The 12,535-nt window shown below is 44.0% G+C and overlaps 1 protein-coding gene and 1 pseudogene across 2 annotated transcripts in view; both read right to left on the bottom strand.

Annotated features, from left to right (window-relative positions):
- Nucleotides 1-1,524: 1,524 nt before the first annotated feature.
- Nucleotides 1,525-2,417, bottom strand: LOC139332567 (myosin light chain 1, cardiac muscle pseudogene; annotated as a pseudogene).
- A 176-nt stretch (nt 2,418-2,593) lies between these two features.
- The window catches only part of LOC139332566 (uncharacterized), a 10,624-nt gene continuing 682 nt past the window's right edge, over nt 2,594-12,535 (bottom strand). The window contains exons 2-8 of one of the 2 annotated variants that reach the window (XM_070964598.1): nt 7,959-8,754; nt 7,527-7,673; nt 6,627-6,799; nt 6,408-6,521; nt 4,379-4,570; nt 3,668-3,749; nt 2,594-3,478 (exon numbers count right to left, since the gene is read on the bottom strand). In XM_070964598.1, coding sequence (XP_070820699.1) covers nt 3,426-3,478; nt 3,668-3,749; nt 4,379-4,570; nt 6,408-6,521; nt 6,627-6,799; nt 7,527-7,673; nt 7,959-8,754 — 1,557 coding nt within the window. In that variant the 3' untranslated portion in view covers nt 2,594-3,425. Of the gene's footprint in view, nt 3,479-3,667; nt 3,750-4,378; nt 4,571-6,407; nt 6,522-6,626; nt 6,800-7,526; nt 7,689-7,958; nt 8,755-12,535 lie in introns of both variants that reach the window. The other variant, XM_070964597.1, reaches the window with a different exon arrangement.

Raw genomic sequence — 12,535 nt, 5'->3', positions numbered from 1 at the left:
TCTGTCTCTCCCTCTCTTGCTCTTCCTCTCTCACCCAGCCGGTGGAGGCAGATGGCCGCCCACCCAGAGTCTGGTTCAGTCTGAGGTTTCTGCCTGTTAAAAGGAAGTTTTTCCTCGCCACTGTCGCCAAGTGCTGCTCATGAGGGAACTGTTGGTTTCTTTGTAGATAAAAGAGCTTGGTCTGTGCCAGCTCTATATGGAAAATAGAGAAATAAAATTGAATTGAATTGAATTAAGCTATGCAGTTAAGAAAATCAATTAGGCTAAATGACGCACTCCTGTGTTTGTTTCTATCATCAAAAACAGTAGACAATGACTGTTTAATATTTTAGACCTAAATATTTGATTCTAGGGTAACTTAGCTGAGCAAATTCACAATTTTTCGAGGACCAACAACATGACATTATTGATGAATAAGATCTCCATACACTTACACAAATGCAACCAAATCCTGGACAGGAGCTGGCTGCTCGTCACTTGCAAGATTAATCTTAACGTCTGTCTGTCGTCCTGTGTCATCTTCTTCTTCTGTGTAATGTTTGCATTCAACGTCCGCGAGATCTCTTCTTCACGTCCTTTTTCTGGCACACTCGACTCGCAAGACCTCCTTACAAGTGAACGTCTCGCGAGGGGCAGGCGTGTGGCGCATACCAGTGCACACTGGGTAATGTAGTATAGCCATAGGAGTATGAGTATCACAAAGCGCAAGAGAGAAATACACCAAGAGAGGGTACTATGGGCTCATGTGAAGTCCCGGTATGCTAGAGGCTAAAAGTGAGAAGTGCTGGTACTCCGTACCGGTGCGTACCGGCCCATTTAAAGCACTGGTGGTATGAAGAGAACTTATCGTCTCATCTAAAAGTAATTTAAAAAGAAAAACACACATCTGGCTTTAGTTAACTTAATATTACCCAATGAGAAAATGATCTGTACACATGTGCAGCTTATGCCTCCTCCTTGAGTCGTCCTATTATGATGAAAAACCTCCATAAGAAATGGGACAGTCCGAGGTCCAGCCTTATGTCCTGTCCTGTTTAAACAGCACATCTTTGGACAGTCCTCTGTACACCTCAGCCCCACCACAAGCCACAGACTCAGTCACATGTTTAATTTGACCTCAGTAAAACCGAGTACATAATTAACCTGTTTTGTCTCCTTTTATTTTAATGATGCTCCCTTAAATGCAGAAGTAATGAGGAGAGCTAAGCAAACACAAACTGTGATTCCAGCCTGCTGTTTGATGAATGCACCTCATGTGTTTGAGCAAGAACGTGTTGCATCTGCAGTAAATCTGACCCTGGATGGAAATAATCACAAGCATATTGGATTGGTTCATCCTGCTTTAGCTTCAGCTGTTTGACTTTCTAACCAGCCGTTAATAACCATCACTCAGAGGGAAAAAACAAAAACACTGACAATGACTGAAGATGCTTTATTCCAGACAGAGACAGACAGAAACACTCTTTTAATACAGAGGAGAGACGCGAGACAGACATAAGCTCAGTCCATCAGAGGAACCCGTCATTGTTTTCTAGCCAGCCAGGATGTGTTTAACAAACTCGGTGTAGTTGATGTGTCCGTTGGCATCTTCCTGTCCCACCATCAGCCGATCCACCTCATCCTCCGTCATCTTCTCTCCCAGCGTGGAGAGGACATGGCGGAGCTCGGCCCCCATCACAGTGCCATTGCCCTCCTTGTCGAACACCCTCAGGCCCTCCACGAAATCCTCAAAGGTGCCCTGCTCTTTGGACCGTGCCACGTGCTGCAGCATGGGCAGGAAGGTGTCGAAATCAAGCAGCTTGACATGCAGCTCCTCCGCCTTCGGCCTCCCCAGCAGCTTCAGCACCTCGTCGTTGGTGGGATTGTGGCCGAGCGCTCGCATGACGTCTCCACACTGAGCAAAGGTGATCTTCATCTCACCTGTGGGTGTCTCGTCGAACAGCGTGAAGGCATCTCTGAACTCTTCAATCTGGTCAGGAGTGAACTCCACCACAATGCTCTTCAGGTCCACCTCGGGAGCTTTGGGCTCCGGCTCCGCAGGTTTAGGAGGCGGAGGAGGCTCCTCCTTCTTTGCCTCCACTTTCTTCACCTCCGTCTTTTTCGGTTCCACTTTCTTCGGAGCCATGCTGCAGAGAGAACGGGCAGAGATGGAGGTGTCGGGGTTTTATACCGGCTTCAGGTGGGACGAGCGAGGCAGAAAGAATGATAGAGAGGAGAGAGAGAGAGCAGCTGACCAAAGATGGAAGAAAACTGGAATAGAAACACAGACGATAAGAGAGAGAAGATAACATGCTCCCAGAAGAAACTGAACCAGTCTGAACCAGAACCTCCAGTCAGACCTGCACAAACCTGCAGGAAACCGCTTTCTTCAGTTTCACCCAATTTTGACCTGAAGACGCTCAAAGAAAATAAATGTATTTTCTTCTTCTACTGTTGGTGGAGTCTCAGAAGAGACACTGGCAGCGTCTGTTACCTTCAGCACAGTCTGTCAGTCACTGGTTCACAGCAGTCCAGCATGCTGACATGTTTTCATCCCGTTGTAACGCAGTGCAGGCCGTGTTTGACTCTTTCCATCACTCCATCTCTCTCTGTCTGAATGTCTCTCTGTTTCCCTTCGGTCTATTTCTGTCTCCTGAGGTGTCATCAGATATGATGTCATTAACATTCCCTGCTGTGATAAGGACAGTGATTACCCAGAATGCTCTGTGTGTCCCTCAGTCTTTAAATAGCAGTGCTGATAATGTCCTGCAGACAAAACTCTTAACAGCTAATACCTAAAGATTTTTCTCCAGCTTGTCTGAAAAAGTCTTTTTCAGGAGAATAAAGCTGTGACATCACAACACTTTAATGCTCTTTTAATACAACTTTTACATGAAGTGTGATGATTAGAACTTACAGGTTTCACCTGAAAGAAATTATTTTAGGTGAAATGAAATGATACAAAATATGTTAATGACTAATCCTCATATTTTTACTTCACTCTTCATTTTTCCGAATCACTGATGAGGACTTTGCCCGTGGTGGCAGAGTTGTTGGATACATGTGAGTCTAGATGTGACATTACATTAACTGATTTGACATCTTTATTGAAAGCGACTTACAATGAGCTCATTCAACCATGTGGATACAACCCGCATCAAATACATCAAATACTCTGAAGTGAAGTACAGTTTGGACCACAGCTGACAGAGAGACAGAGAAATGCCTGTTTAAGAAGTGAATACACAGAATACACACTGTGAGGAGACTCAAGAAACTCATTCTGACCTCAGACAACATGTTTCACAGGTGAAAAACAGTTAATGAACAGGTGGGCTACATGAAAACACTGGACAACAACACACTGGATAGTTATCCAATAAGAACACTGAACAGTCCACTCAGAGTTCACACTGATCCCTGATTGGTGCATGATACAGTTCTTGTTACTGATTGTCAAATCTGGCCCCACTGCTGCATTCTGGGAAATCAGCAGGATCTAGAGATGGAAACAGATGAATCTATGAGTATTTGTCTTTTCTCTATGAATAGTCAGTGAATATAGCAGACTGCGATTAGACTCAGCTTTGATGTTGCTGCAAAAGTGTATGAAGGATACGTAAAGATAAACGAGTGCGCACACATTCCTGCAACAGACCAGGCATATTAACAACTAACCAATCCATACCTGAATCCTTTAGAAGCAGTTTCTCCCTGATGACTGACCTCAGATCAGCAAATACTGTCTCCTCATCTCTGTCTGCATCCACCTACTCACACACACACACACACACACACACACACACACACACACACACACACACACACACACACACACACACACACACACACACACACACACACACACACATCTTGGTAAAGGTGTGTTGACGTAGTGATGTCTCACAGACTTATTTACTGCTGTAGCTGGTGAGGAGGCTGCTGGCCATCACCTCTCTCGTCTCCTGTGAGTAAATCTGTGGAGGAGAAGTTTAAACTCTGACAGCAGCTTCAATAAAACTCAGTGACACTCAGATAATCAGCTTTGAGAGCTTCCTCTGGTTTCAGCGTCCACTCAGGTCAGCTCTGTCAGGGCAGTTTATCATTGGTCACTGGTCAGCAAGTGTAAATGTCTCAGCAGGTGTACCTGTGTCAGCAGGGATAGATTTTTCAGCAGGTGTACCTGTGTCAGCAGGTGTAGCTGTGTCAGCAGGTGTACCTGTGTCAGCAGGTGTAGCTGTGTCAGCAGGTGTACCTGTGTCAGCAGGTGTAGCTGTGTCAGCAGGGATAGATTTTTCAGCAGGTGTACCTGTGTCAGCAGGTGTACCTGTGTCAGCAGGTGTAGCTGTGTCAGCAGGGATAGATTTTTCAGCAGGTGTACCTGTGTCAGCAGGTGTACCTGTGTCAGCAGGTGTAGCTGTCTGTAATATTTGCTGATGGAGACAATGTCTCTCTGAAACGTCTCCAGGCGTCTCCCCAGGGCATGGCTGTTGTCTCCTAGGAGACCGAGGTGAGTGGCTCGTCGCTGCAGACGACAGCGCAGCGTCTCATTGGAGCAAAGCAGCAGCATCACCAGATCAGGAGAGCCAATCTGAACACACAGACCATGAGGAAAGCAATGGGAACATTCCACTGTCTTTTTCTTCATCAGTCACTGCTTTGTTTTACCAGCATGTTATTTTCTGCCTTACTGGGTTTTGTTTAGTACTTCACTGATTTCCCACTGGGACTCGTCATATCATGGGCCAGACTGGAGAGGTGGCCTCCAAACTCTTACCACCCTGCTGGAGCCTGTGCTGTAGTGGGTTCATTTCCAAATGTTTGCATGTATGTATTTGTATTATCAGAATTGACAGAATTCTGATTGATTGACAGAATATGGCAGACTCCCCAAATGTAACAGCAGCAGCAGTCGAGGACTCCACTGTAAGCATTGGGTTTGAATAGCTTAAGATGCAAATGTTAAAAATCTGAGGAGATTTGAAATCTCAGATTTTTGATGAAATCATAGGCCTAGACATTATTGATGCTAAGTAGTGTCTGCATCTTACCTAAGTTACAACCTTTCAAAGTAAAGCCTTTAAAGCCTTCGCTTTCATACTTAAGAGGTTCAAAGTTTGACTTGCATCTTACCAAGATTGTGGTGATGTTATAGATCATTTATACTTAATATTAAGTACATAAATGGACCACTGAACAATTTTAGACAGGTTGTGAACTCAGCTTGGTTTTCAGAAAGTCCAGTGCAAATGTTGGGATTGGTTCGCTGCATAATCATGCCCATTTTCTTCAGTTGTCCTAATCAGAGCGAGCAAACTCTTATCAATTGTGCTAATACACAGATTCAAACTTCGGTAAAGGTGAAAAAAGGTGACACAGTAGGACAGACACAAAATCCCCCAGAAATCATGTACTTGGATGCCTCATTTTGGTATAAAAAAAAAACAAAGAGAAAAACGTGAGTGTTACAGCTTGCATGCCGGTGACAGAACTGGAAAAAGACACTGCACACCTCTTAAGATGCTTTTGCTTGCTGGTGTGACGCAAAACTGATGCTAACAACCTAATGTGTCCTGTAGCTTTGGTGGAGAAATATCTCCTGTTGCTGCCACTCAATTCAGCAGCCTTTAATCTCCGTCCAAAGTGGACAAACTACACCAGCAATTGATGGTGAGTTAATGATGTTACAGGAACTAGCTTGTCTGTTTCTATTTGTAGCCTGTTATGCTCACCTTTCTGGATTTACAGTTCATTGTCATGTGTCAGTTGTTAGTTACTCTACACTGTAACAAACATGATATCGCTGGCCACTAACAGCCGATGGTAGATATATACAGCACTTGGCCATAATGTGAACACAACATAAGGGTGAACTAGAGAGCCTATGGGGATGAACTTCCTTCCTACATGTTGCTGCAGATTCGTAAAGCCAGCACCAATACGGTCCACACCGGCTACTGCTTGCAATGCACCATGGCACAATAACTGTGATGCTGGCCTAGAGGCAAGAGAAGTCATATTGGTAACAGGGCAAAAAAGTGAATCAGCACTGCAATCTCACCAGCACCGAAACTGCAAAGAGAGAAGATGCTAGAGCAGTATCCTTGTTCCTGGGACAGCACAGGTGAAAGTTACCTGTTCCAGCAAAGAGGAGAGTGCCAACATCATTTAACACTACTTCAGCAATTGCACGGTGATATCCAGATAAATGTTAATAATCACATAATGCTTATCAACACCCCTTAGCTGCTCTAAACTCACTGTAAACCATGGGCCTGCATGGTGAATTGCTTTTATAGATTATCTGTGTGTAATTTGTTGAAAAGCAGTCTTTTCTCCTGAGTTGTTTTGTGTTCCCACTGAGCCTGATTGTGACACACATGATACAAAGAAGAAGTGAAGCAATGAGCTCTTTGATTGGTCAGTACCTGTTCCTGGAAGCTGAGCGCCTGGTGGATGTCTCGAGGGAATCCATCCACAATGAATCCACTGACCTCTTGCTGACCAGAGAGCTGTTGCCTCAACTCTGAGATCGTCTCCTCCTGCAAAGACAGAGTTTGTTTAATCTGTTCATGCTAAATTCCAACGTTGCGTTCAGGGGATGATTAGTCATTGGTGGTTCAGGGTTGGAGTTTGGTGACTCTGACCTGAGGTCCCAGCTGTCCATGACCCATCATTTCTGAAATAATACCCCACTTCCTGCTGGGAGAGGCGTGGCTTAGCAGCTGCTGCCTGAGCAACTCGTCCAATGAGACGATGCTGAAGCTGAAGCAACGAGCTAGCCTTGCTGCCTGACTTCCCTTCCCACTTCCTGGACCACCTGATGGGGAAATAAGAATGTTCTGACATGACCATAAAAAGACACCAGAAACTCCTCCCCCCCCCCCCCCCACCACCACCACCGGAACATTGTACATCATTGGAGCTGAACATGAGGTCAGAGTTCAGACACTGTTAAAGCGTTTAACAGAGGGGCAATGCAGAAGGTTTTGTTCACACAAAGGGTGAAGATAATGCTTGATCAGCACTGGTTTCCACTTCTTACTGGTGCTGGTTCAGATCTCTTAACTTCAGCTTAAACTTTATTGTCACTGTGTTGTGGCCAAATACACTAAACACAAATAAATGTGTAAAACATGAAAACATTGACAACAAGAAACCCAGGGTGTGCTTAGTCATCATCAGCCACCAGTAGTTAAATGAGGAATGGAATGTGAGTTTATTATCAATTATAGTACCCAGATATTTGGAACACTGGACCTATTTGGCTTCAGTTCTGCATTTATTTTAAAGAAGATATATTTATGTGTGCTTCAGAAATTAATTTGAGAACCTTTTTTTTTTGTACGAGCATTTGTTTAACATTTGTATACAACGATAAATATTTTGTGTGCATTGAAAAATGCTTATGTGGAGAGAGTCAGAGAGACTGCAGAGCCAGACACCAGAATTGGAGTCATCAGCTTCAAATGTGTCCACCAGGACAGCAAATTATGCAGTCATCAGTGTTCTGTGTTTTACTGGAGCTTTCTCCCAAGTTCTCTCACCGATGACGAAGACAACCAGGGGGCGTGGCCTCTGACGAGGGGGGATGCTGATTTCCTGCAGGAGTCCTGAAATTTCTGTCATCTCAGAGTCCGAGTCTATAGAGAGCTGAGACCGGACTGGAGATGGAGGAAGACCAGGAGGAGGAGCTAAGAGGAGGGAAACTGCGAAGAGTTACATCATATCTCTGAGAATCTCATTTGAAGTATTTCTCTAAGAGTATGTTCACAAAGAACTCCTGAACTATCTGAACTCCAGGACAACTGAGATCTTGAACACCTTCAGAAATGAACTCCTGCTGACCTGATCTTAAACTGAATTCCTGTTGGTCTATACTCTATCTGAACTGCCACAGAACTGAAGTACCAGAGAACTGAACTCCTGTAGAACTGAACTCTTGAAAATCCATAAGCTTTTTCTGTGAAGTATCTCACCCTCTGTGCTGAATATCTTTGTGGTTCGTTCCTTCCTCACAGTGTGAACAGTTGGGGGGGTCACTGCAGGTCCAGGTGGAGCTGGTGCAGGGACGTTGGATTCAGCAGATGTTTTGGGCTTAATGGAGGAAATCTGGGCCCCAGAATGTGTTCGCTGGGCTACTGTGAATGCTGGGGACCTTAGAGGTATTGTCTGATGTTGATGGGTCATGATGGCTTCTGCTCGTAGTGTAAGTGGTGATGTTTGGGCTATTTGGGGTATTGAGGTTGTTATTTGGGGTTTTGTAGGGGTTACAGATGTTGTTTTGGGGGGTACTGATGGTGTCATATGAGCTATTTGGGATGTTATTTGGGGTATTGGGGGTGCTGCTTGAGGTATGTGGAATTTTAGTGGAGGTACTGGTGGTGTTACAGTTGGTACAAGTGGTCTTTTGGGAGATATTAATTGTATCAAGGGATGTATTGGAGTTGTTATTTGGGGTATTGGAGATGTTGTAGAGGGTATAAGTGTTGTTCTGGGGGTTAGTGATGGTGTTGTGGGAGGTATACATGACAGTGTTTGGGGTGTCTGGGGTTTTATTGGAGGTAGTGATTGGATTGGGGGTATAGATATTGGTCTGGCGGGTAAAGATATTGTTCTGGGGGCCCCAGGGCTCAGATGGTGTTTCTCCAGGAGGATGAAGGTGTCCCAGGCAACAGCCTCCGGACCCCCCAGCTGTTTGGTGGAGATCAGGCAGCTCTGCAGGAAGCTGACGGGGTCCTCCGGATGATGATACAGAAGACCTGTTAAGAGACTCTGGGACACAGATTAAAGAGTTCAGAATGATTGGCATTAATTAATCAGTCATCTTGATCTTCTGCTGCATCCTGATCGATCTCCAGAAACAGATTCGATTCATTCCTCCAGTTTTTTCATTTATGATCATTTTCTAACTCTGTCTGTCTGTCTGTCTGTCTGTCTGTCTGTCTGTCTGTCTGTCTGTCTGTCTGTCTGTCTGTGTCTCTCTCTCCCCGCTCTTCTGTCATGTTAAGTACTGGTACCATGACAATCAGCTGTCCATCATGTCCTGTGCTCAGCCTCTTGTTTTTTGAGTGTTGCTGAGCTCCTTTCGGATGGTTTCTTCCTGTCATGGAGGTGAGTCGAAATCTGTAAGTGGGTCATTTTTCCCTCAGTCAGGACTCCAGACGCGATCAATGAAAGACTTTCTGCTACTTTGGTGACCAGTACAACATAATCTTGTGGTCATCTGAGCTCGTCACCATGATCTGTTTCGTTCCCTGACACCCATTCTGTGATGGCCATCAAAGCACATGCCACCAAACTTCACCTGAGTGGCATTAACTTCTCTTAGCCTGACCTGACCTGACCTTCTTCTCAGAGGACATGTACACCAAGAGTGACTACGCATAATCAGCTCCTCTAGAATTTTTCCTTCTGTTGAATTTTATCAGCTTTATCAGAAATTATGAAATTTGACTTTTGTGTGAAAATGGAGAAAGTAAAAATTGTTGATGTTACTGATAGATGCTAACATGCTAAAACCAACATATAGGCCCATCTAAGAACCAATATGACAAAAGAAACAATTAAAGCCTTCAGAAGACCTCGTAAAAGCTCATCAGATGTGCTGCTGTGTGCAGCCAGAGGTATTGACTGCTGTTCACTTTATAGACCCATTTATTTAGCTTATATCTACATTTACATTTAGTCAAACTGTTCATTAACAGTTTGCTGAATTGGCAGTTGGCAGCTGTTAGCAGTGTACTCGTGTTTCCAGTCGATACGTTTGTCTTCTTAACAGTTTCTTCCAGCAGCTGCACAACAACATGATGATTGATTGATTGATTGATTGATTGATTGATTGTGTCACCTGATGAATGTCAGTCCAGTATCCTCTCTCTTTTAGCTCTGTTTTTGGTCTCCAGCTCCTGAGGGAAATATTTGGCTCTTTAGCTGCTAAAATGCTCTATTATCTTCACCAGCTGGTTTAATATTTTCTTTCTTGTTTTTAATTGGTTTTACTCATATCTCACAGACCCTTGTTTCTATGTAAGTTTGGATACATGTTCCTCCAGAACCCGTGAAATGAAGTCTGGGGTACCCCAAGGTTCAATTTTAGGTCCAGTACTTTTTAATCTTTACATGCTTCCCCTTGGGGATGTCATCAGGAGACACGGCATCAGCTTCCATAGCTACGCTGATGATACACAGCTTTACATTGCTGTGTCTCCTGATGACACAGGGCCTATTGATAACCTTTTAAAAAGATATTTTAGACATTAAGTCATGGATGGCAGAAAACTTCCTACAGCTCAACCAGGATAAAACAGAGGTTTTAGTTATTGGTCCTGAAGGCAAGAGAGAGACACTTTTACTAAAACTACAAGGTTTTACACCATCACAATCTGTTAAGAACCTGGGTGTCATTTTTGACTCTGAGCTTAGTTTTATTCCTCATATTAAAAATGTAACAAAGATTGGTTTTTACCATCTTAAAAATATAGCCAGAGTCCGCCCGTTTCTCTCTCAGGCTAACACGGAGGTGCTGATGCATGCTTTTATCTCCTGCCGTCTAGATTATTGTAATGCTCTGCTCTCTGGTCTTCCCAAAAAGACTATCTATAACTTACAATTACAGCAGAACTCAGCGGCTCGTGCTGACGAGGACCAGAGGGTCCAGTTTTAGATTCGCTGCATTGGCTCCCCGTGGCTTCAGGATCGACTTTAAGGTGCTTTTATTAGTCTTTAAGTGTCCTGACGGTCTTGGCCATCTTATTTATCTGACCTGTTCTTATCATATCAGCCCTCGTGGACCCTGAGCTCCTCTGGCTCAGGCCTTTTCATTGATCCAAGGGTTCGGACCAAAGCCCACAGAGAGGCGGCATGCAGCCACTATGGTCCGAAGCTTTGGAACAGCCTGCCGGAGTGCATCAGGACGCAGAGACCGTTGGTGTTTTTAAAAGGAGGTTCAAAGGTCACCGTTTAGTTTGGCTTTCAACTGATTTCTTTACTCTTTGAACTCAGACATGTTTTATCCGAGCACTTTGTCTTTTAGCTCTTAGGTCCTTTTATTTTATTCAATTTTAGGTTTTAGGTCCTTTATTCTATTATCTTTTAGGTTCTAGGTCTTTTAATTCTATTGTCTTTTAGGTTTTAGCTCCAGTGCTTCCTCATGGGGGGCCTCCGCACTGGGAGGGGTGTCTGGTCTGCCCTCCGGGGCGTCGTCCTGGGGACCCCTCGGGCCCAGAGGACTGGGGGGCTCTGCCCTGCGTGTGGAGTCCACCCCGTGGCGGCGCTCCCTGTGGCCACAGCTGGTGATCCTTCGCAGTGGGGATGAGCTCCCCGTAGGTGGTTTTCTTTTCCTTTTTCCTCTCATGACGCCTCAGTACCCTGCCATTTTCGTTGGGGTGGGTGTGTGTGGGTATGTGTGTGTGTGTGGTTGTGTGCGGGTGGGTGTGTGCATGACGTATGTCTGCGGGTGTGTTGGGAGGGGTATTTGCTTTTATATTGCTATGTTATGTTTTTGTCTTTTGTCAAGCACCTTGTGCTGCATTTTTATGTATGAAAGGTGCAATACAAATAAAGTTTGATTGATATTTTCTTTCTTCATCTGTGAGGACAATGGAAACAGTTTAATTAAGCCTAGTTTTAGGTTTGTTTTTAAGGGTGACTATTTTCTACCACAGCATGTTGCTGTCAACATGACAAAATAAAATAAAATAAAATAAAATTTAAAAAAATTCTACTCATTTTAAACATCTTTTTCCACTTTACTGGTTGGACCACAACAGCGGTGCCAGCCCATGACTCACTGGTAAGTGTTGCAGCTTTTCTATTGGCCATTAATGGAAACTAATTTCCTGTATCTGTGTATATGTGTTCATGCCACATGATCTCGTTGTCATCGGGCATCCTTGGCACAGCGTTTATTCAGCTGAGACTTTGTTTGCTATGATACAGAATAACCATGGAAAATCATTCGTTCATTTATGTGTACCTTATTTTACAGGTACATTTCTGTAAACAACAAATATTGAATGTTGAAATGTATTTGGTGCGGGGGAAGCGTGTAGGGAGAGGGGATGGACCCCCAGTCTTTGTGAGTTGATGAGATTTTGTGGGCAAAGAAACATCGGACTTGGACATTCAGAGACCAGCAGGATTAATTTCTCCTCCAGTGTCGTTGCTTAAATGATTAATAAAATAAACTCCACCATTTACTCTTACTGACTGCTTTGTTATCAGTTCTCCTTCACATCTGGCTCGACACTGTGGAACTGCTGTCGATCACACAGTAAATCATTTGAATAAAATCTTTTTCAAATCAAACACTTTAAGATGTGAGTGGGAAATATTGTTCTTGCACATCTAACATTGATTAACTCAAATGTGACGTGATCATGTGATCTACTACTTCAGAACACTTTAACAGCAAACTGGGATCACTACACAAACCTGATATCCAGGAATTCATATTGCAGTGTGACTGCACTCTATCATTCCCATCATTGAGTCCAGCTGAACACGAATGGCACATTTTCTCATTATTACTAGACACCAAATTATTCAGATTTTA

Source organism: Chaetodon trifascialis, chromosome 6 (assembly GCF_039877785.1).
Source record: "Chaetodon trifascialis isolate fChaTrf1 chromosome 6, fChaTrf1.hap1, whole genome shotgun sequence".
Lineage (NCBI taxonomy): Eukaryota > Metazoa > Chordata > Actinopteri > Chaetodontiformes > Chaetodontidae > Chaetodon > Chaetodon trifascialis.
Note: the sequence above shows the minus strand (reverse complement) of the source record. Positions and strands in the feature narration are given on the sequence as shown.